Source organism: Bos mutus, chromosome 15 (genome assembly GCF_027580195.1).
Source record: "Bos mutus isolate GX-2022 chromosome 15, NWIPB_WYAK_1.1, whole genome shotgun sequence".
NCBI classification, from domain to species: Eukaryota; Metazoa; Chordata; class Mammalia; order Artiodactyla; family Bovidae; genus Bos; species Bos mutus.
This window is the reverse complement of record NC_091631.1, coordinates 3,732,684-3,757,528: the sequence shown is the minus strand read 5'-3', so window position 1 is coordinate 3,757,528 and position 24,845 is coordinate 3,732,684. Positions and strand designations below refer to the sequence as shown.

The 24,845-nt window shown below is 38.7% G+C and overlaps 1 protein-coding gene and 1 pseudogene across 1 annotated transcript; both read right to left on the bottom strand.

Moving 5' to 3' along the window:
* Positions 1 to 580: 580 nt before the first annotated feature.
* Positions 581 to 1,525, bottom strand: LOC102286568 (olfactory receptor 5G9-like). Its single transcript, XM_014477829.2, is given in 1 exon segment — positions 581 to 1,525. A coding segment is annotated over 1 exon segment (945 nt).
* Positions 1,526 to 5,670: 4,145 nt separating this feature from the next.
* LOC102288276 (olfactory receptor 5G25-like) lies at positions 5,671 to 6,586 on the bottom strand (annotated as a pseudogene).
* Between the last annotated feature and the right edge of the window lie 18,259 nt (positions 6,587 to 24,845).

Below are 24,845 nucleotides of genomic sequence, written 5' to 3'. Positions count from 1 at the left end.
TTTTTTTTTTTTTGGTTAACATTTTTCTTCACTTGCTTAGCTGCATTTTCATCTTCAGTGATCATGATATTGTATTTTTGGAAGGTAAGAATTAAGAAAATAAGCATAACAGATATTAAAAATAATGTATGGAGCATTATTTACTTTTTAAAGTCATATGTAAGAGAAGTAAATGTTCTGTTTGATATTTTCAACTCTACATGTAAGGATAGGGGTAATGTTTGTTGTTCCAAAGAAACTCACCTCATCTGGACATTTCTGTTGGTCCAACTAGTGTGAAAGTATTAGTAACTAGGTTTCTTCAACATTTATTAGATTCAATCATATTCTCAGTAATGAAGATGTTTGAGGAGAAGGAATTGCTCTGAGTCTGGGTGACTGGAGATTTTTATCACTAATAGGGACATGATGAAATGGAGCTTTTTTAAAAAAGGTTTTAAAATAAAAATCATGTAGAAGAATGGAAGGATAGCACCCCCCAAATTCTTCAAATTTTTTAGCATCTTTGGATGATGGTCAGATAGTCTAGCCATGTCTGGAAGCTTTACTTTTTAATCTATTTTCTGTTTTAGATGGAAATTTAACTTTTGAGGCAAAACTTTCTCCTGGCGATGGTCCTGCACATAGCAGCTTTCACTTCTTTATTTCTCAAGCTGTAGATGAGAGGATTCAACATGGGAATCACTGCTGTGTAGAACACTGCCACCACTTTATTGAGATCCAGAGAAAAAACTGCGCCTGGCCTCACGTAGGTAAAGAAGAGAGTCCCATACAAGATGGAGACAGCTGTGAGATGGGAAGAGCATGTGGAAAAGGCTCTGTGCCTCCCATGAGCAGAGCGGATGCTCAGGATAGAGATGAGGATGTAACAATAGGAGATTAATATAGTCAGGCTGCTGACGACCAGTACAGTTCCAGCCATGATGAAAACTAGCAATTTATTGATCCACGTGTCAGCACATACCAGAGATAGAAGCGGGGACATGTCACAGAAGAAGTGATTGATAATGTTGGAACCACAAAAGGGAAGTCGGAAAGCAGCTGTTGTGTGGGTCATGGTGTTCAGAAATCCAACAGCGTAGGGTCCGACCACCAGCTGTATGCAGAGTCTGTGGGACATGACGACGGAATACAGCAATGGGTTACAGATGGCCATGTAGCGGTCATAAGCCATGGACGCCAGGAGAAGGCACTCGATGGCCACAAAGAACCCAAAGAACCACTGCTGCAAGGCGCAGCCCAGGAAAGAAATGGCTTTCCTTTCAGTGAAGAAGTCTCTGAGCATCTTGGGGCCAACCACGGATGAAAAGCAGACATCCGCAAAGGACAGGTGACTGAGAAAAAAGTACATCGGTGTGTGCAGGCGGGAATCTATCCGGATGAGGATAATCATGCCCAGGTTTCCTGTCATGGTGACAAGGTAAAAAAGAAGGAAGAGCAAGAAGAGGAAGCCTTGCACATGCGGATGGTACTTTTAGCCTGTGAAAATAAACTCTGTGATCCTTGTATAGTTTTCACCAGCCATTGGTTAGCTCAGTCACTAGAGTGAGGGAAAAAAACAAGAAATTTATTGTGCACAAAACTTTAAATTACTTAGAAGCATAACATTATCCATAAGAAAAGAAATTGCAGGTTTTCAGTTTGGGAACGTTGGCATACAAAAGCTAGAATGAAACGCCAGCAAATCAAATACAGTTCTAAAGAGTAATATGGCTTAAACGTTTTAGAGAGAAAATTAGGGTTTAACTAGGAGTTTGTTCGACATTAGAAAACCTATAAAATATTTTGAATGTTAGTCAATCTTATTTCCCCATAAATCCATTTAACTCATCTTGAACTTTTGAAGATATAGAGAATCAGAAATAGGTTTAAAAAGTGAGTTAAACTTACATGGCAATGAGTTCCTTTCTTCTTTAGAAAATTAACATTGAAGTACAAACTGTGCTCTTTTTTCAGCATGCCTTTCATCTTCCCACCCAGACCTGTGCCTTTGCACAGAGAGGAAGTCCGACTGTCTAGCAGTCACTTGGTCATATTCTTAGATTTTCCCCCAAGGAAATAGGAAGATTCCACTCTGAAAAAAAAAAAAAAAATCTCCACATGAATTAAGGTTTTCAGAAGTAGTTACATCATTTTTTGTTCTGAGAGAATTTGTTTCCCTAAAGTATGCCATACCTTGGGAATTTTATTAAGAGGAAAGTAAGTTAAAATGTTATTGCTGCCTCTAAATGCTTTTAAAAATCCTCTGGGATCAAAATATTTGTTTTCTGTGTTTGAATCCTTTTCTTACCTCCTTCTTTAGCTATTTACAGAGTAAACTTCAGAGTAATGATGACAAAATTTCTGGAACTGTTTATCTAAAGTTCATTATAATAGAGAATTTTCCACAGGATACCTTATTTGACATTGTGATCATTTTAATTAGTGTCTTTTTCCAATACGGACAAAAAAAAATCACTGAAAATCAAAATGTGTGAAGAATTTCTACTGTATATACAGATTTTTCCATGAGAAATTGAGAGATGTTTCACTGAAAAAGGCAAATCTAATGCTGCATTGGAACTTTACTGGCCATTTTGCCAATTTCTAGTGAGACTGAGCAACTTTGCAATATTTTCAGGACATTTATATAACCAATAGTTATTCAAGTGTTTGCCCACATTTTTTCACTAGATTGCCTGACTTGTTTAAAAAATATATGGTAATTATTCATGTATTTCAGGTATACCAGCTATATTCACTGTAAATACATCTTTCCTTGGTGTGTCTTACGTGTTTATGCTCTTAAAGGCAAGCCTATGGTCTCAATTTTAATGTGGTTTAGGGAATCAATATTTTCTTTCATGTTTAGTATTTTTGTAGCTTATTTTTTTAATTTGCAACCACATATCACAGAGATCCTCTCCCGTATTATTTTCTAAATGTTTTAATCCCTTCCCTTTCACATCTTGATCTCCAAATCATCTTGAGATGACCTTAGTATGTGCTGTGAAGTAAGGGTAAATGATCACTTTTTTCCCATGCAGATCCCATGGATCCAATACCATTTTTTCAAATCTTTTCTCTCCTCAGTATCAGTCAGTTCAGTTCAGTAGCTCAGTTGTGTCCGATTCTTTGCGACCCCATGAATCGCAGCATGCCAGGCCTCCCTGTCCATCACCAACTCCCGGAGTTCACTCAGACTCATGTCCATCGTCGTCCCCTTCTCCTCCTGCCCCCAATCCCTCCCAGCATCAGAGTCTTTTCCAATGAGTCAACACTTCGCCTGAGGTGGCCAAAGTACTGGAGTTTCAGCTTTAGCATCATTCCTTCCAAAGAACACCCAGGACTGATGTCCTTTAGAATGGACTGATTGGATCTCCTTGCAGGCCAAGGGACTCTCAAGAGTCTTCTCCAACACCACAGTTCAAAAGCATCAATTCTTTGGCACTCAGCTTTCTTCACAGTCCAACTCTCACATCCATACATGACCACAGGAAAAACCATAGCCTTGACTAGACGAACCTTTGTTGGCAAAGTAATGTCTGTGCTTTTCAATATGCTGTCTAGGTTGGTCATAACTTTCCTTCCAAGGAGTAAGCGTCTTTCAATTTCATGGCTGCAGTCACCATATGCAGTGATTTGGGAGCCCCAAAAAATAAAGTCTGACACCTTTTCCACTGTTTCCCCATCTATTTCCCATGAAGTGATGGGACCAGATGCCATGATCTTTGTTTTCTGAATGTTGAGCTTTAAGCCAACTTTTTCACTCTCGTCTTTCACCTTCATCAAGAGGTTTTTTAGTTCTTCTTCACTATCTGCCATAAGGGTGGTGTCATCTGCGTATCTGAGGTTATTGATATTTCTCCTGGCAATCTTGATCCAGCTTGTGCTTCTTCCAGCCCAGCATTTCTCATGATGTACTCTGCATATAAGTTAAATAAGCAAGGTGACAATATAGAGCCTTGATGTACTCCTTTTCCTATTTGGAACCAGTCTGTTGTTCCATGTCCAGTTCTAACATATACCGCAGTGTAATTAACCAACATAGTCACCAAAACTGGCAGAAAGCATGACAAAAAATACATAAAACAAAAATTCTAGGGTATTACTAACTACTTTTATCCTTCAAAGTTACTGAACTAAAATTAAACGCATTTTTTGTTGTTCTTTAATTTTTTTAATTAAAGTTTAAATACATTTTAAAGAAAGTCTTTAAGGATGACAAAGTGTAGATCTCAATAAGTCTTATACTAGTACAAAAACATCATTTATTCCCCCATTTTTTTGATTTGTTGCCATGTTCCAGAAAACAGAACACAAAAATATGGCTGAAGGAATATTGTAACTGGAGAAAATAAAAGTATGAGACCAAATTATGAAGTCACAGGTAATGCATTGACTCTTCATGGCTGTTGGTGCATTATCTGTAAATATAGAACTAATATCCTGCCTATGTCACAAAGATCAATAAATAATAACAATAATAGCTAATACTTTATTAAAGAACATGGAGATATTCTGTACTTCATATGCACAAAGCATATGATTACAGCAGCAAAATCCCAATAAATTATTACTATGACTAAAGAGTATAGAGGATATAAAAGGCCTTGGGAATAAATGTACACCAAACATGAAGGTAATATTAGAGAGTGCTATGGTTACATAGTTTCTGAATATCTCACTTTTTTCAGGTTTATTGATATATAATTAACATAATATTTTATTAGTCCAAGGTATACACCATAATTATTCAATATTTGTGTATATTGCAAAATGATTACCCCAATTAGCTTATCAATCACCTAACAGAGTTCTGAATTTCATTTCTCATGATGAGAATGATTAAAGGAACAGTCTTTTGGACTCTGTGGGAGAGGGAGAGGGTGGGATGATTTGGGAGAATGGCATTGAAACATGTATAATATCATATATGAAATGAGTCGCCAGTCCAGGTTTGATGCACGATACTGGATGCTTGGGGCTGGTGCACTGGGACGACCCAGAGGGATGGTACGGGGAGGGAGGAGGGAGGAGGGATGAGGATTCAGGATGGGAAACACATGTATACCTGTGGTGGATTCATGTTGATATATGGCAAAACCAATACAATATTGTAAAGTTAAATAATAAAATAAAATTTTAAAAAATCTTCTCTCTCAGCAACTTACAAATATAAAATACAGTGTTGTTAGCTATAGAAACTGTGCTATATTTTACAGCCCCAGAACATATTTATCTTATAATTGAAAGCTTTAAACTTTTGACCTTAATACATTTTTTAACAGTCTATGTTTAAAGAGTCAAGATCAAGATTACAGACGAGAGACCGCGACACACTGTAAGGAAAATGAAAGTACTGCTAAGTCACTGCTATGATTACAACATTTACTCAGGACTTAACAAGGAACTTCTGATATCCTAGTCATAAATTTTTTTATATGAATAAGAATATTTTTAAGTCTTGGGATTCAATAATCTACTCTTTTAAGTTTAAAAGTTCTAAAATCCATCCCTACTGAATCAGAAATGAGAAAAACAAAGTGAGAAAATTATAACCCAAGACATTGTATGACTTGTCAATGACCCAAAATCTCAACATAAAATAAAGATTCTCTATACCCAGCCCATGTGGTTACATCTTGCATTCAGATTACTCTCAATCTGTAGTATAAATGGTGTTTCAGTTTATTTACCCATAAGAAACTTCTTCCTTTCTGAATGATTCTTTTACTTCCTTGTTTCTCAGGCTATAGATAAGTGGGTTCAACATGGGAATCACTTTATTAATATCCAAGGAGAAACTGGAACTTGAACATACATAGATGAAGAAGAGTGTCCCATAAAGGATGGAGACAGCAGTCAGGTGTGAAGAGCAGGTGGAGAAGGCTTTCCACCTCCTGTCAGCAGACGGATCCTCAGGACAGTGATGACAACTAAATGTAGGAGACCAAAATGATACGGCCACTGAGTACTCCTGGAGCTCCAGCCAAGAGAAAAGTAAAACTTCATTGACCCGTGTGTCTGCACATGCCACGGAGAGAACATGAAGAAGGTCACAGAAGAAGTGATTGGTGATTTTTGGACCACAGTAAGGCAGGCAAAAGGTGAAGGTTGTGTGGATCATGGTGCTTATAAGGCCCTCGATATAAGGAGCTACCACCAGCTGCCCACAGACTTGCTGAGACATAATTAGTGTATACAACAGGGGCTTACAGATGGCCATATGCCAGTCATATGCCATGGAAGCCAAGAGGAAACACTCAGTCACTACACACTGACCAAAAAAAATAAAAAAATAAAAACCAGATCTGGGCAGCACAATCAAAGAAAGAGATGACTTTTTTCTCCACAAAGATGTCAGTTACCATCTTGGGGCCAGTGACAGAAGAGGAATAGATGTCCACAAAGGACAAGTGGCTGAGAAAAAGGTTCAGGGGGCTGTGCAGGCGAGAATCCATCCAAATGAGAGTGATCATCCCCAAGTTTCCCAGAAAAGTGCAACATAGACCAAGAGAAATATCACAAAAAGAACAACCTGGAGCTGGAGGCGATTTGTCAAGCCCGTGGAAACAAATTCAGTCACCAGAGTTTCATTTTCCATAATCCATTTCTCTGAAAGAGAGAGATCTTTCTTTGGAGTCAATTCATAATTGGGTTTCCTCATTTTAAAAATGAATGAATCTTTTATCTTTTTTACATTTACAGGGTAGATCGAACGACAACACTCCTGACTTCTACCTCTGAGTGGTCATCCATCCACTTATTGTTTGCATGATATTAAGTCACTAAACCTCAATTTCTTCTTGATTAAAACAGAAATTTTTGAAGAGAATCATAGATTTTAGGTGTAGAAGTAGCTTTTGGAGATTATCTAAAGCAATCCTCTAACTGTGCCAGATGACATTTCTAAAAATCCCTGCCTTTGAACCAAGGATATTTTAAGACATGTTTCACAGATAAGGTATCATGTGCATTTGATTAATTCAGGCTGATAGTTCTCACTCTCACCCTAGATAAAGGCTGTAAGAAATATAATTTCCTTGCTAATTTCTTCAGATTCTGGAAAAAAATGTCAGCGTGTTCTCTAAAAGATAACTTCTGAAGTCTAAGAAGGAATGCAAGCTCAGACAAATGAAGTTGGCTTTCAAACAGAGTTCAAAGTCCTCAGCAGTGTCTACTCTGTGATGCCTTCTCCGAAACACCTGTATTCCTCATATTATTAATGCACATGCTGATTACTTTATCAAACTCCATTCTCTTTTCAGCCCATTAGAGAGACTAGTTCGTAAACATTCAATAGGTGCTGAAATCAATTGTGACTTATCAGAATCTTGGAGAGAAAAATAATATCTTAAGCATGAAAATGACACACCTAGGCATTTATCCCCCTAAAAACCTATGCTGACAGAAAAACCCGGACAACTGTATTCATAGAAACATTATTCATAATGTCCAAACACTTGAAATAACAAAAATAATTGAGCAAACTGTGGTATATCCATACCACGGAATACTATTCAGTAATAAAAAGGAGCAAAATATGATACATGCAACAATCTGGCTGAGTATCAATAGTGGAGTTGATAAAATAAAAAACAATTTGAAAAGGCCATGTACTCTATGATTCCTTTTATAAAACATACTCAGATGGCAGAATCTTAGAGATGGAGAAGAGATTGCCTGGGATTAAGAATGTTGGGAAGGTTACCATCTTTCTAAATTCCATATATATATGTGTTAGTATACTGTATTGGCGGAGAAGGCAATGGCACCCCACTCCAGTACTCTTGCCTGGAAAATCCCATGGATGGAAGAACCTGGTAGGCTGCAATCCATGGGGTCGCTAAGAGTCGGATACGACTGAGCAAATTCACTTTCACTTTTCACTTTCATGCACTGGAGAAGGAAATGGCAACCCACTCCAGTGTTCTTGCCTGGAGAATCCCAGGGATGGGGGAGCCTGGTGGGCTGCCGTCTATGGGGTCACACAGAGTCGGACACGACTGAAGTGACTTAGCAGTAGCAGTATGCTGTATTGGTGTTTTTCTTTCTGGCTTACTTCACTCTGTATATTAGGCTCCAGTTTCATCCACCTCATTAGAACTGATTCAAATGTATTCTTTTTAATGGCTGAGTATTACTCCATTGTGTATATGTACCACAGCTTTGTATGCAAGACAGCAAAAGACACACAGATGTATAGAACAGTCTTTTGGACTCTGTGGGAGAGGGAGAGGGTGGGATGATTTGGGACAATGGCATTGAAACATGTATAATATCATGTAAGAAATGAATCGCCAGTCCAGGTTCGATGGATGTACAGGATGCTTGGGGCTGGTGCACTGGGATGACCCAGAGGGATGGTACGGGGAGAGAGGTGGGAGGGGGTTCAGGATGGGGAATGCGTGTACACCCGGGGTGGATTCATGTTGATATATGGCAAAATCAATACAATATTGTAAAGTAATTAGCCTCCAATTAAAATAAATAAATTTAAATTTAAAAAATTAAAAATTAAATTAAAAAAAAAAAGAATGTTGGGAAGGAGGGTGGTGATGTTACTATAAAAGGATAACACACAGGAGATCTTTGTGGAGATGGAATAGTTTTGTATCCTGATTGTGCTGGTGGTTAAATAAATCTACATTGAGTGCTAAAACAATACAGAATTATACACATAACATACCAATGTCAATTTCCTGGTTTTTTTATTGTACTATAGTAGTAAACGGGAGAAGGCAATGGCAACCCACTCCAGTACTCTTGCCTGGAAAATCCCATGGGAGGAGCTTCGTAGGCTGCCGTCCATGGGGTCGCTAAGAGTCTGACATGACTGAGCAGCTTCACTTTCACTTTTCACTTTCATGCATTGGAGAAGGAAATGGCAACCCACTCCAGGTTGGAGAATCCCAGAGATGGGGGAGCCTGGTGGGCTGCCGTCTGTGGGTTCGCACAGAGTCGGACATGACTGAAGTGACTTAGCATAGTAGTAAACTGGGGTAAAACTGAGGGAAAGGTACATGAGACCTCTCTGTACTATCTTTGAAGCTTCCTGTGAATATTTATTTCAAAATAAAAAGGTTTTAGAAAAAAAAAATGAATAGAAAGTTAGAGGAAGGGGAAGTGAGTATAACACCAAAAAGAAAAAGAAAAACTGGAGAAGGGAGGTACGCATTTTGGACATGGAAATAATCATGGTGATGCCAGCAACACAATCACACAGAAATATTAAGTGCAGTGTGTGCAGCAGATGTGTTGACAGAAAACGAATGCCAGTGTTCCCTGGTAAGACACCTTGAAAAGGATTTTACTTAACAGGAAATTAATGAAATAAAAGCAACAGACCTCCTGTGGTCTCAGAGGCAATGGAGCTCAGAGGGAGGAGGGAGAAGGGTTCAGGATGGGGAACACATGTTTACCTGTGGCGGATTCATTTTGATATTTGGCAAAACTAATACAATTTGTAAAGTTTAAAAATAAAATAAAATTTAAAAAAAGAAAAGAAAAGGCCTGGAGGGGTGGAATTTTAGATTAGTCAAAAAATCATACCTAAGTAGTGACATGTTTCTTTGTAAACACAGAACTCATTTCAGGTCATTTATACTTATGTTTGCTCTCACTCAAAGACGGAAACAAAGCATTTTAAGTGTCAAAATAAATTAAGGTGATAAAAAAATCTATGAAGATGTAACTAGAATATTCTCCTCTGTGATCTCAACCAACTCAAATTACTATGTGAAAACAACAGTTTTTGACAGTCAAAATGCGTATGACTTTATTTTTCCCATCCTTGCCCAGATAAAATTTTCCAGTTCAGAAAACTCATGATCTTTGGATATGAGTAGCATAAGATGTAAGTTAGCTGATCCAGAGGTTTGTTTTCTACATATAATATTCCAGTATATGTAATGTGAAGAAATTAAGACCCAGAGAAACCAACCAAGGTCTCATCATTCTAACATTCTATGAGCCCATATGTCTTAAAGTGCATTCACCATCTGTATGCCAAATACAAAATTCAAACAAAATGTACATTCAAGTTAGGTCATTTAAACCAAAAGACAAAGACGAAACGTTCTATTTCTACCAAATTATCCCTCATAATAAGCTTAAAGATAATGCTTTCCTAAGCTTCTAAACTCATCTTCCACGTCTGGCTTCCTGATGGCACTTTGGGAAATTTCCTAAAAAGGAAATGAAAAAAATGCCCTACTGTGACACCCTAGAGGGGTGGGATGGGGTGGGTGGTAGGAGGAAGGTTCAAAAGGGAAGGGACATATGTATACCTGTGGCTGATTCGTGTTGATGTATGACCGAAACCAACAGAACATTGTAAAGCAATTATCTTTCAATTAAAAATAAATTAAAAACAGACATGACCAAAACTAGTTATGGCAAAATTAATTATGAAATTAACATTCCCTCATATGAAAATGAATTACTCTACAAATGTAGACATGCCATTTTTCTCTCAGCTTCTTCATGTTGACTAGGAGGATAGATAATATTCTGATACCATCTTGAAACTTGGACCTTCTTAACGGTACTTTAGTGAATTCATTGACTCAATTCTGCAAAACCCTCACCAGAGGATTTTCTAAAGAGCTGTCGTGTAAATTAGCAATAACTCCCACAAGGAAATGGAAGCTCAGGAGATCAGGCCTACAGGGAAGAAATTAAAGTTATTTTATGAGAAAATAGTTTGGGGACTTTGAATCAAATGTACTTGCACAAAGTAAAACTACACCTGCATTTGGGACCACCTGCCTCTTTGAAATTCCAACTCTGAACCTTCAACTACCACATAATTATCACCAGCCCTTGACATTGTGCAGTTTGAGGGTGTAAGATAAAGTCTTGCTTCAGAGAGATTATAATCAGAAGGGGAGTCTGAGTCCACAGCAGCACTAAGGACCCCAAAATTGGTTTGTGAGCAAACTAAAAGGGTGGGATCATTGCAACAAAAGTTTTGGAAATAGTCTCTTGGACATAAGCAATCTCAAAAGGTGATTAAGGTATTCAGTTCAGTTCATTTCAGGCACTCAGTCGTCTCTGACTCTTTGCGACCCCGTGAATCGCAGCACGCCAGGCCTCCCTGTCCATCACCAACTCCCAGAGTTCACTCAGACTCATGTCCATCGACTCGCTGATGCCATCCAGCCATCTCATCCTCTGTCGTCCCCTTCTGCTCCTACTCACAATCTCTCCCAGCATCAGGGTCTTTTCCAATGAGTCAACTCTTCACATGAGGTGGCCAAAGTACTGGAGTTTCAGCTTTAGCATCAGTCCTTTCAATGAACACCCAGGACTGGTGTCCTGTAGGATGGACCAGTTGGACCTCCTTGCAGTCCAAGGGACTCTCAAGAGTCTTCTCCAACACCACAATTCAAAAGCATCAATTCTTTGGTGCTCAGCTTTCTTCACAGTCCAACTCTCACATTCATACATGACCACTGGAAAAACCATAGCCTTGACTAGATGGACCTTTGCTGACAAAGTAATGTCTCTGCTTTTTAATATGCCGTCTAGGTTGTTCACTTTCTTTCCAAGGAGTAAGCATCTTTGAATTTCGTGGCTGCAATCACCATCAGCAGTGATTTTGGAGCCCCCAAAAAAATAAAGTCTGACACTGTTTCCACTGTTTCCCCATCTATTTCCCATGAAGTGATGGGACCAGATGCCATGATCGTAGTTTTCTGAATGTTGAACTTTAAGCCAACTTTTTCACTCTCCTCTTTCACTTTCATCAAGATGCTTTTTAGTTCCTCTTCACTTTCTGCCATAAGGGTGGTATCATCTGCATATCTGAGGTTATTGATATTTCTCCCAGCAAACTTGATTCCAGCTTGTGTTTCTTCCAGTCCAGCGTTTCTCATGATGTACTCTGCATATAAGTTAAATAAGCAGGGTGACAATATAGAGCCTTGACGTACTCCTTTTCCTATTTGGAACCAGTTTGTTGTTCCATGTCCAGTTCTAGCTGTTGCTTCCTGACCTGCATATAGGTTTCTCACCATCGTGATTATCTGGGGCAGTGGCCAAGAGGAGCTACTCCACATCCGAGGATAGGGATGGTGGACGAGAAGAGCAACCTCACGTCCAAGGAGTGGCGGCTGTACGGGCGCAGGAGGACCAAGAGGAGCTACTCCACATTCAAAGTCACAATGGGTGACTCATCCAAGGTAAGGAGCAGTGGCTGTGCTTTGCTGGAGCAGCCATGAAGGGATGCCTCACATCCAAGGTAAGAGAAATCCAAGTAAGACGGTAGGTGTTGCAAGAGGGCATCAGAGGGCAGACACACTGAGACCATAATCACAGAAAACTAGCCAATCTGATCACACAGACCACAGCCTTGTCTAACTCAATGAAACTAAGCCATGCCCGTGGGGCCACCAAGACAGACTGGTCATGGTGGAGAGATCTGACAGAATGTGGTCCACTGGAGAAGGAATGGCAAACCACTTCAGTATTCTTGCCTTGAGAACCCCATGAACAGTATGATTAAGGTATAGGTAAGTAAAAATAAGGTGGACTGATGGTATCTATGCAGCAGTGGAGTGCTAAAATTTGGACAACATCTTTGAAAGACAAAATCAGTACATGCTGTATATATGAAAATTTCAAAAACAAGAAAAATAGGATTGGACTCAAACTTCAAAGCATTTGAACACTTAGAGTAAAAAATTCTTACTCTAAGAAATGAAGAATCTTTCAAGGTATTACAGAAAACAGATAATATCTATTCACATAAGCGTTGCCCCAGGACATCCATCTTGTCATTAGAGATGCATACTAGGCATCCCTCAAGAGGATGCACTGGTCATAACAAACACCCTCTTCAAACAACAAAAGAGGAGACTATACACATGGACATCACCAGATACTCTATACCAAAATCAGACTCATTATATTCTTTGCAGCCAAAGATGGAGAAGTTCTATACAGTCAGCAAAAACAAGACCAGAAGCTGACTCTGGCTCAGATCATGAATTCATTATTGCCAAATCCAGACTTAAGTTGAAGAAAGTAGAGAAAACCACTAGACCATTCAGGTATGACCTAAATCAAATCCCTTATGATTATACAGTGAAAGTGAGAAATAGGTTTAAGGGATTATGTCTGATAGACAGAGTGCCTGAAGAACTGTGGATAGAAGTTCATGACATTGTATAGGAGGCAGGGATCAAGAACATCCTCAAGAAAAAGAAATGCAAAAAGGCGAGATGGTTGTCTGAGGAGGCCTTACAAATAGCTGTGAAAAGAGAAAGTGAAAATGAAGTTGCTCAGTCGTGTCCGATCCTTTGTGACCCCATGGACTGCAGCTCGCCAGGCTCCTCTGTCCATGGGATTTTCCAAGCAACAATACTGGAGTAGGCTGCCATTTCCTTCTCCAGGGCATCTTCCCAACCCAGGGATCAAACCCAGGTCTCCCACATTGCAGGCAGATACTTTTACCATCTGAGCCACCAGGGAAGTCCCTGTGAAAAGAGAAGTGAAACGCAAAGGAGAAAAAGAAAGATACACCCATTTGAATGCAGAGTTCCAAAGAATAGTAAGGAGAGATAAGAAAGCTTTCTTCAGTGATCGATGCAAAGAAATAGAGGAAAACAATAGAATGAGGAAGACTAGAGATCTGTTCATGGAGAAGGCAATGGCAACCTGCTCCAGTATTCTTGCCTGGAAAATTTCATGGACGGAGAAGCCTGGTAGGCTGGAGTCCATGGGGTCGCTAGGAGTCAGACAGGACTGAGAAACTTCACTTTCACTTTTCACTTTCCTGCATTGGAGAAGGAAATGGCAACTCACTCCAGTGTTCTTGCCTGGAGAATCCCAGGGATGGGGGAGCCTGGTGGGCTGCCAACTGTGGGGTTGCACAGAGTCGGACACGACTGAAGCAACTTAGCAGCAGCAGCAGCAGCAGCAGAGATCTCTTCAAGAAAATTCAAGATACCAAGGGAACATTTCATGCAAAGATGGGCACAATAGAGGACTGAAAAAGTATGGACCTAACAGAAACAGAAGATATTAAGAAGGGGTGGCAAGAATACACAGAAGAACTGTACAAAAAAAAAAATCTTCATGACTCAGATAATCATGATGGTGTGATCACTTACCTAGAGCCAGACATCCTGGAATGTGAAGTTAAGTGAGCCTTAGGAAGCATCACTACAAACAAAGCTAGTGGAGGTGATGGAATTCTAGTTGAGCTATTTCAAATCCTAAAAGATGATGCTGTGAAAGTGCTACACTCAATATGCAAGCAAATTTGGAAGACTCAGCAGTGGCCACAGGACTTGAAAATGTCAGTTTTCATTCCAACCTCAAAGAAAGGCAATGTCAAAGAATGCTCAAACTACAGCACAATTGCAGTCATCTCATATGCTAATAAAGTAATGCTCAAAATTCTCCAAGCCAGGCTTCAACAATACTTGAACTGTGAACTTCCATATGTTCAAGCTGGATTTAGAAAAGGTAGGGGAACCAGAGATCAAATTGCCAACATCTCTTGGATCATCAGAAAAGCGTAGAATTCCAGAAAAACATCTACTTCAGCTTTGTTGACTATGCCAAAGCTGTTGACTTTGTGGATCACAATAAACTGTGGAAAATTCTTAAAGAGATGGGAATACCAGACCACCTGACCTGCCTCCTGAGAAACTGGTATGCATGTCAGGAAGCAACAGTTAGAACTGGACATGTAACAACAGACTGGTTCCAAATCATGAAAGGATCTGTCAAGGCCATAAATTCTCACACTGTTTATTTAATTTATATGGAGAGTAAATCAAGAGAAATGCTGGGCTGGATGAAGCACAAGCTGGAATCAAGACTGCGGGGAGAAATATCAATAACCTCAGAAATGCAAATGACACCACCCTTATGGCAGAAAGTGAAGAACTAAAGAGCCTCTCAGTGAAAGTGAAAGAGGAGAGTGAAAAAGTTGGCTTGAAATTCAACATTCAAAAAACTAAGATCTTGGCATTTGGTCCCATCACTTCAGGGCAAACAGATGGGGAAACAATAGAAACAATCATAGATGTTCTTTTTGAGGTCTCCAAAATCACTGCTGATAGTGACTGCAGCCATGAAATTAAAAGATGATTGCTCCTTGGGAGAAAAGTTTTGAGCAACCTAGATAGCATATTCAGAGAAGGCAATGGCACCCCACTCCAGTACTCTTGCCTGGAAAATCCTATGGACACAGGAGCCTGGTAGGCTGTAGTCCATGGGGTCGCTAGGAGTCGGACACGACTGAGCAACTTCACTTTTACTTTTCACTTTCATGCACTGGAGACGGAAATGGCAACCCACTCCAGTGTTCTTGCCTGGAGAATCCCAGGGATGGGGGAGCCTGGTGGGCTGCCAACTGTGGGGTTGCACAGAGTCGGACACGACTGAAGCGACTTAGCAGCAGCAGCAGATGGCATATTAAAAAGCAGAGACATTACTTTGCCAACAAAGGTCCATCTAGTCAAAGCTATGGTTTTTCCAGTAGTCATGTATGGATGTGAGAGTTTAACTATAAAGAAAGTTCAGCTTAGTTGATCTATCCATAGGTGTGAGTGGGGTGTTAAAGTCTCCCACTATTATTGTGTTATTGTTAATTTCTCCTTTCATACTTGTTAGCATTTGTCTTACATACTGCGGTGCTCCCATGTTGGGTGCATATATATTTATAATTGTTATATCTTCTTCTTGGATTGATCCTTTGATCATTATGTAGTGACCTTCTTTGTCTCTTTTCACAGCCTTTGTTTTAAAGTCTATTTTATGTGATATGAGTATTGCTACTCCTGCTTTCTTTTGGTCCCTATTTGCATGGAAAATCTTTTTCCAGCCCTTCACTTTCAGTCGTATGTGTCCCCTGTTTTGAGGTGGGTCCCTTGTAGACAACATATGTAGGGGTCTTGTTTTTGTATCCATTCAGCCAGTCTTTGTCTTTTGGTTGGGGCATTCAACCCATTTACGTTTAAGGTAATTACTGATAAGTATGATCCCTTTGCCATTTACTTTATTGTTTTGGGTTCAAACTTATACACCGTTTTAGTGTTTCCTGTCTAGAGAATATCCTTTAGTATTTGTTGGAGAGCTGGTTTGGTGGTGCAGAATTCTCTCAGCTTTTGCTTGTCTGAAAAGCTTTTGATTTCTCCTTCATACTTGAATGAAATCCTTGCTGGGTACAATAATCTGGGCTGTAGGTTATTTTCTTTCATCATTTTAAGTATGTCTTGCCATTCCCTCCTGCCTTGGAGAGTTTCTATTGAAAGATCAGCTGTTATCCTTATGGGAATTCCCTTGTGTGTTATTTGTTGTTTTTCCCTTGCTGCTTTTAATATTTGTTCTTTGTGTTTGATCTTTGTTAATTTGATTAATATGTGTCTTGGGGTGTTTTGCCTTGGGTTTATCCTGTTTGGTACTCTCTGGGTTTCTTGGACTTGGATGATTATTTCCTTCCCCATTTTAGGGAAGTTTTCAACTATTATCTCCTCAAGTATTTTCTCATGGTCTTTCTTTTTGTCTTCTTCTTCTGGAACCCCTATGATTCGAATGTTGTAGCGTTTAATATTGTCCTGGAGGTCTCTGAGATTGTCCTCATTTCTTTTAATTCGTTTTTCTTTTATGCTCTCTGACTCATTTATTTCTATCATTATATCTTCTAATTCACTAATCCTATCTTCTGCCTCTGTTATACTACTATTTGTTGCCTCCAGAGTGTTTTTAATTTCATTTATTGCATTATTCATAGTGGGAGACTTTAATACCCCACTCACACCTATGGATAGATCAACTAAACAGAAAATTAACAAGGAAACACAAACTTCAAATGATACACAAACTTTACAATAGACCTGTTAGACCTAATTGATATCTATAGGACATTTCATCCCAAAACAATGAATTTCACCTTTTTCTCAAGCGCACATGAAACCTTCTCCAGGATAGATCACATCCTGGGCCGTAAAGCTAGCCTTGGTAAACTCAAAAAAATTGAAATCATTCCAAGCATCTTTTCTGACCACAATGCAGTAAGATTAGATCTCAATTACAGGAGAAAAACTGTTAAAAATTCCAACATATGGAGGCTAAACAACACGCTGCTGAATAACCAACAAATCACAGAAGAAATCAAAAAAGAAACCAAAATTTGCATAGAAACAAATGAAAATGAAAACACAACAACCCAAAACCTGTGGGACACGGTAAAAGCAGTCCTAAGGGGAAAGTTCATAGCGATACAGGCACACCTCAAGAAACAAGAAAAAAGTCAAATAAATAACCTAACTCTACACCTAAAGCAACTAGAAAAGGAAGAAATGAAGAACCCCAGGATTAGTAGAAGGAAAGAAATCTTAAAACTTAGAGCAGAAATAAATGCAAAAGAAACAAAAGAGACCATAGCAAAAATCAACAAAACCAAAAGCTGGTTCTTTGAAAGGATAAATAAAATTGACAAACCATTAGCCAGACTCATCAAGAAACAAAGGAAGAAAAATCAAATCAATAAAATTAGAAATGAAAATGGAGAGATCACAACAGACAACACAGAAATACAAAGGATCATAAGAGACTACTATTAACAATTATATGCCAATAAAATGGACAACGTGGAAGAAATGGACAAATTCTTAGAAAAGTACAACTTTCCAAAACTTGACCAGGAAGAAATAGAAAATCTTAACAGACCCATCACAAGCACGGAAATTGAAATTGTAATCAAAAATCTTCTAGCAAACAAAAGCCCAGGTCCAGATGGCTTCACAGCTGAATTCTACCAAAAATTTAGAGAAGACCTAACACCTATCCTGCTCAAACTCTTCCAGAAATTGCAGAGGAATGTAAACTTCCGAACTCATTCTATGAGGCCACCATCACCCTAATACCAAAACCTGACAAAGATCCCACAAAAAAAGAACACGACAGGCCAATATCACTGATGAACATAGATGCAAAAATCCTTAACAAAATTCTAGCAATCAGAATCCAACAACACATTAAAAAGATCATACACCATGACCAAGTGGGCTTTATCCCAGGGATGCAAGGATTCTTCAATATCCACAAATCAATCAATATAATACACCACATTAACAAATTGAAAAATAAAAACCATATGATTATCTCAATAGATGCAGAGAAAGCCTTTGACAAAATTCAACACCCATTTATGATAAAAACTCTCCAGAAAGCAGGAATAGAAGGAACATACCTCAAAATAACAAAAGCTATATATGACAAACCCACAGCAAACATTATCTTCAATGGTGAAAAATTGAAAGCATTTCCCTAAAGTCAGGAACAAGACAAGGGTGCCCACTTTCACCATTACTATTCAACATAGTTTTGGAAGTTTTGGCTACAGCAATCGGAGCAGAAAAAGAAATAAAAGGAATCCAAATTGGAAAACAAGAAGTAAAACTCTCACTATTTGCAGATGACATGATCCTCTACATAGAAAACCCTAAAGACTCCACCAGAAAATTACTAGAACTAATCAATGACTATAGTAAAGTTGCAGGATATAAAATCAACACACAGAAATCCCTTGCATTCCTATACACTAATAATGAAAAAACAGAAAGAGAAATTAAGGAAACAATTCCACTCACCATTGCAACAGAAAGAATAAAATACTTAGGAATATATCCACCTAAAGAAACTAAAGACCTTTATATAGAAAACTATAAAACACTGGTGAAAGAAATCAAAGAGGACACTAATAGATGGAGAAATATACCATGTTCATGGATTGGAAGAATCAATAGAGTGAAAATGAGTATACTACCCAAAGCAATCTATAGATTCAATGCAATCCCTATCAAGCTACCAACAGTATTCTTCACAGAGCTAGAACAAATAATTTCACAATTTGTATGGAAATACAAAAAACCTCGAATAGCCAAAGCTATCTTGAGAAAGAAGAATGGAACTGGAGGAATCAACCTGCCTGATTTCAGGCTCTACTACAAAGCCACACTTATCAAGAGAGTATGGTACTGGCACAAAGACAGAAATATAGATCAATGGAACAAAATAGAAAGCCCAGAGATAAATCCATGCACCTATGGACACCTTATCTTTGACAAAGGAGGCAAGAATATACAATGGATTAAAGACAATCTCTTTAACAAGTGGTGCTGGGAAAACTGGTCAACCACTTGTAAAAGAATGAAACTAGAACACTTTCCAACACCATACACAAGAATAAACTCAAAATGGATTAAAGATCTAAACTTAAGAACAGAAACTATAAAACTCCTAGAGGAGAACATAGGCAAAACACTCTCCGACATACATCACAGCAGGATCCTCTATGACCCACCTCCCAGAACATCGGAAATAAAAGCAAAAATAAACAAATGGGACCTAATTAACCTTAAAAGCTTCTGCACATCAAAGGAAACTATCAGCAAGGTGAAAAGACAGCCTTCAGAATGGGAGAAAATAATAGCAAATGAAGCAACTGACAAACAACTAATCTCAAAAATATACAAGCAACTCCTACAGCTCAACTCCAGAAAAATAAACGACCCAATCAAAAAATGGGCCAAAGAACTAAATAGACATTTCTCCAAAGAAGACATACAGATGGCTAACAAACACATGAAAAGATGCTCAACATCACTCATTATCAGAGAAATGCAAATCAAGACCACTATGAGGTACCATTTCACACCAGTCAGAATGGCTGTGATCCAAAAGTCTACAAATAATAAATGTTGGAGAGGGTGTGGAGAAAAGGGAACCCTCTTACACTGTTGGTGGGAATGCAAACTAGTACAGCCACTATGGATAACAGTGTGGAGATTCCTTAAAAAACTGGAAATAGAACTTTCTTATGACCCAGCAATCCCACTGCTGGGCATACACACTGAGGAAACCAGAAGAGAAAGAGACACGTGTACCCCAATGTTCATCGCAGCACTGTTTATAATAGCCAGGACATGGAAGCAACCTAGATGTCCATCAGCAGATGAATGGATAAGAAAGCAATGGTACATATACACAATGGAGTATTACTCAGCCATTAAAAAGAATTCATTTGAATCAGTTCTAATGAGGTGGATGAAACTGGAACCTATTATACAGAGTGAAGTAAGCCAGAAGGAAAAACACCAATACAGTATACCAACGCATATATATGGAATTTAGAAAGATGGTAACAATAACCCTGTGTACGAGACAGCAAAAGAGACACTGATGTATGGAACATTCTTATGGACTCTGTTGGAGAGGGAGAGAGTGGGAAGATTTTGAAGAATGGCATTGAAACATGTAAAATATCATGTATGAAATGAGATGCCAGTCCAGGTTCAATGCACAATACTGGATGCTTGGGGCTAGTGCACTGGGATGACCCAGAGGGATGGTATGGGGAGGGAGGAGGGAGGAGGGTTCAGGATGGGGAGCACATGTATACCTGTGATGGATTCATTTTGATATTTGGCAAAACTAATACAATTATGTAAAGTTTAAAAATAAAATAAAATTTAAAAAAAAAAGAAAGAAAGTCAGCACCGAATAATTGATGCTTTTGAACTGTGGTGTTGGAGAAGACTCTTGAGAGTCCCTTGAACTGCAAGGAGATCCAATTAGTCCTGCGTGTTCATTGGAAGAACTGATGTTGAAGCTGAAACTCCAATACTTTGGCCACCTGATGTGAAGAGCTGACTCATTGGAAAAGACCCTGATGTTAGGAAAGATTGAGGGCAGGTGGAGAAGGGGACGACAGAGGATGAGATGGTTGGATGGCATCACCGATGCAATGGACATGAGTTTGAGTAAACCACGGGAGTTGGTGATGGACAGGGAGGCCTGGCATGCTGTAGTCCATGAGGTTGCAAAGAGCTGCACATAACTGAGTGACTGAACTGAACTAGGCATCCTTCAAAGAGATTAAGGTAATTAACTCATCTATAATCTCATAAGAGCCCAAAGAAGTAGATTACTACAAAGCCCTAGATTCTCCTAACTGTCACCAGTACCCTCATATACTTTCTACTCTTGCAACAAGTAAAACAAAATTCTCCCTCACAAACTTATTCTCTTTTCCTTCTGTTTACAGTGTATCTCTAACTTATATCTGCACAGTTTTCTCCTTCACTTTATTCAGGTGTCTGTTATAGTATCCCCTCATCATGGACCCCACTCAGTGGAAATAAAATGACTAAAAAAAAATCCACTATAAGAAAATGCTAGATAGTTAAACATTAAAGAAGGAAATAGTGTTAATGTTTTCATCTATTTTAGAAGGATTCAACTTAGATGTAATACATTTCCTCTAAAATCAAGGCAGTCTCCAAAATCTCTCATACAAGATCTCATGAGAAAGGAAAGTATGGAAAGGGAAGGGAGAGGAGCAGGAAGGAGCAAAGGAAATGGAGAAAAGAATAAAATGTTGTTTGGGGAGGACTATGGCCATGCTGATATTTTGAAAAGTGAAAGAAAAAGAAAACATTCTTAGTCTCAAAAAGCTCATGTAACAAGAGTAAGCCATTTATAACAACCTTAGTCCCTTGTGGCTCAGCTGGTAAAGAATCTGCCTGCAATGTGGGAGACCTGGGTTCGATCCCTGGGTTGGGAACACCCCCTGGAGAAGGGAAAGGCTCCCCACGTCAGTGTTCAGGCCTGGAGAACTCCATGGACTGTATAGTCCATGGGGACATGACTGAGTGACCTTCACTTTCATAGCTAAAGGAGTACAATAAAGAATTGTCAGGAGTATATGTAGTGAAAGTGAAGTCACTCAGTCCTGTTGGACTCTTTGCAACCCCATGGACTGTACCCTGCCAGGCTCCTCCACCTGTGGGATTTTTCAGGCAAGGATACAGGAGTCAGTTGCTGTTCCTTCTGCAACGGGCCTTCTTTTTGTTGTTGTTGTTTCTGTTTGTTTTTATTTTTTTATTTTATTTTTAAATTTTACAAAATTGTATTAGTTTTGCCAAATATCGAAATGAATCCGCCACAGGTATACATGTGTTCCCCATCCTGAACCCTCCTCCCTCCTCCCTCCCCATACCATCCCTCTGGGTCATCCCAGTACACCAGCCCCAAGCATCCAGTTTTGTGCATCGAACCTGGACTGGCAACTCGTTTCATACATGATATTTTACATGTTTCAATGCCATTCTCCCAAATCTTCCCACCCTCTCCCTCTCCCACAGAGTCCATGAGACTGTTCTATACATCAGTGTTTCTTTTGCTGTCTCGTACACAGGGTTACTGTTATCATCTTTCTAAATTCCATATATATGCGTTGGTATACTGTATTGGTGTTTTTCCTTCTGGCTTACTTCACTCTGTATAATAGGCTCCAGTTTCATCCACCTCATTAGAACTGATTCAAATGAATTCTTTTTAATGGCTGAGTAATACTCCATTGTGTATATGTACCATTGGTTTCTTATCCGTTCATCTGCTGATGAACATCTAGGTTGCTTCCATGTCCCGGCTATTATAAACAGTGCTGCAATGAACACTGGGGTACACGTGTCTCTTTCCCTTCTGGTTTCCTCAGTGTGTATGCCCAGCAGTGGGATTGCTGGATCATAAGAAAGTTCTATTTCCAGTTTTTTAAGAAATCTCCACACTGTTCTCCATAGTGGCTGTACTAGTTTGCACTCCCACCAACAGTGTAAAAGGGTTCCCTTTTCTCCACACCCTTTCCAGCATTTACTGCTCGTAGACTTTTGGATCACAGCCATTCTGACTGGTGTGAAATGGTACCTCATAGTGGTCTTGATTTGCAATTTCTCTGATAATAAGTGATGCTGAGCATCTCTTCATGTGTTGGTTACCTATCTGTATGTCTTCTTTGGAGAAATGTATATTTAGTTCTTTGGCCCATTTTTTGATTGGGTCATTGATTTTTCTGGAATTGAGCTGTAGGAGTTGCTTGTATATTTTTGAAATTAGTTGTTTGTCAGTTGCTTCATTTGCTATTATTTTCTCCCATTCTGATGGCTGCCTTTTCACTTTGATAATAGTTTCCTTTGATGTGCAGAAGCTTTTAAGTTTAATTACGTCCCATTTGTTTATTTTTGCTTTTATTTCCAATATTCTGATAGGTGGGTCATAGAGAATCCTGCTGTGATGTATGTCGGAGAGTGTTTTGCCTATGTTCTCCTCTAGGAGTTTTATAGTTTCTGGTCTTAAGTTTAGATCTTTAATTCATTTTGAGTTTATTTTTGTGTATGGTGTTAGAAAGTGTTCTAGTTTCATTCTTTTACAAGTGGTTGGCCACTTTTCCCAGCACCACTTGTTAAAGAGATTGTCTTTAATCCATTGTATATTCTTGCCTCCTTTGTCAAAGATAAGGTGTCCATAGGTGCATGGATTTATCTCTGGGCTTTCTATTTTGTTCCATTGATCTATATTTCTGTCTTTGTGCCAGTACCATACTGTCTTGATGACTGTGGCTTTGGGGTAGAACCTGAAGTCAGGTAGGTTGATTCCTCCAGTTCCATTCTTCTTTCTCAGGATAGCTTTGGCTATTTGAGGGTTTTTGTATTTCCATACAAATTGTGGAATTAATTGTTCTAGCTCTGTGAAGAATACCGTTGGTAGCTTGATAGGGATTGCATTGAATCTATAAATTGCTTTGGGTAGTATACTCATTTTCACTCTATTGATTCTTCCAATCCATGAACATGGTATATTTCTCCATCTATTAGTGTCCTCTTTGATTTCTTTCACCAGTGTTTTATAGTTTTCTATATATAGGTCTTTAGTTTCTTTAGGTAGATATAGTCCTAAGTATTTTATTCTTTCCGTAGCAATGGTGAATGGAATTGTTTCCTTAATTTCTCTTTCTGTTTTTTCATTATTAGTGTATAGGAATGCAAGGGATTTCTGTGTGTTGATTTTATACCCTGCAACTTTATTATAGTCATTGATTAGTTCTAGTAATTTTCTGATGGAGTCTTTAGGGTTTTCTATGTAGAGGATCATGTCATCTGCAAATAGTGAGAGTTTTACTTCTTGTTTTCCAATTTGGATTCCTTTTATTTCTTTTTCTACTCTGATTGCTGTAGCCAAAACTTCCAAAACTATGTTGAATAGTAATAGTGAAAGTGGGCACCCTTGTCTTGTTCCTGACTTTAGGGAAATGTTTTCAATTTTTCACCATTGAAGATAATGTTTGCTGTGGGTTTGTCATATATAGCTTTTATTATGTTGAGTTATGTTCCTTCTATTCCTGCTTTCTGGAGAGCTTTTATCATACATGGATGCTGAATTTTGTCAAAGGCTTTTTCTACATCTATTGAGATAATCATATGGTTTTTATTTTTCAATTTGTTAATGTGGTGTATTACATTGATTGATTTGTGGATATTGAAGAATCCTTGCATCCCTGGGATAAAGCCCACTTGGTCATGGTGTATGATCTTTTTAATGTGTTGTTGGATTCTGATTGCTAGAATTTTGTTAAGGATTTTTGCATCTATGTTCATCAGTGATATTGGCCTGTCGTGTTCTTTTTTTGTGGGATCTTTGTCAGGTTTTGGTATTAGGGTGATGGTGGCCTCATAGAATGAGTTCGGAAGTTTACATTCCTCTGCAATTTCTGGAAGAGTTTGAGCAGGATAGGTGTTAGGTCTTCTCTAAATTTTTGGTAGTATTCAGCTGTGAAGCCCTCTGGACCTGGGCTTTTGTTTGCTAGAAGATTTTTTATTACAATCTCAATTTCCGTGCTTGTGATGGGTCTGTTAAGATTTTCTATTTCTTCCTGGTTCAGCTTTGGAAAGTTGTACTTTTCTAAGAATTTGTTCATTTCTTCCACGTTGTCCATTTTTTGGCATATAATTGTTCATAGAAGTCTCTTATGATCCTTTGTATTTTTGTGTTGTCTGTTGTGATCT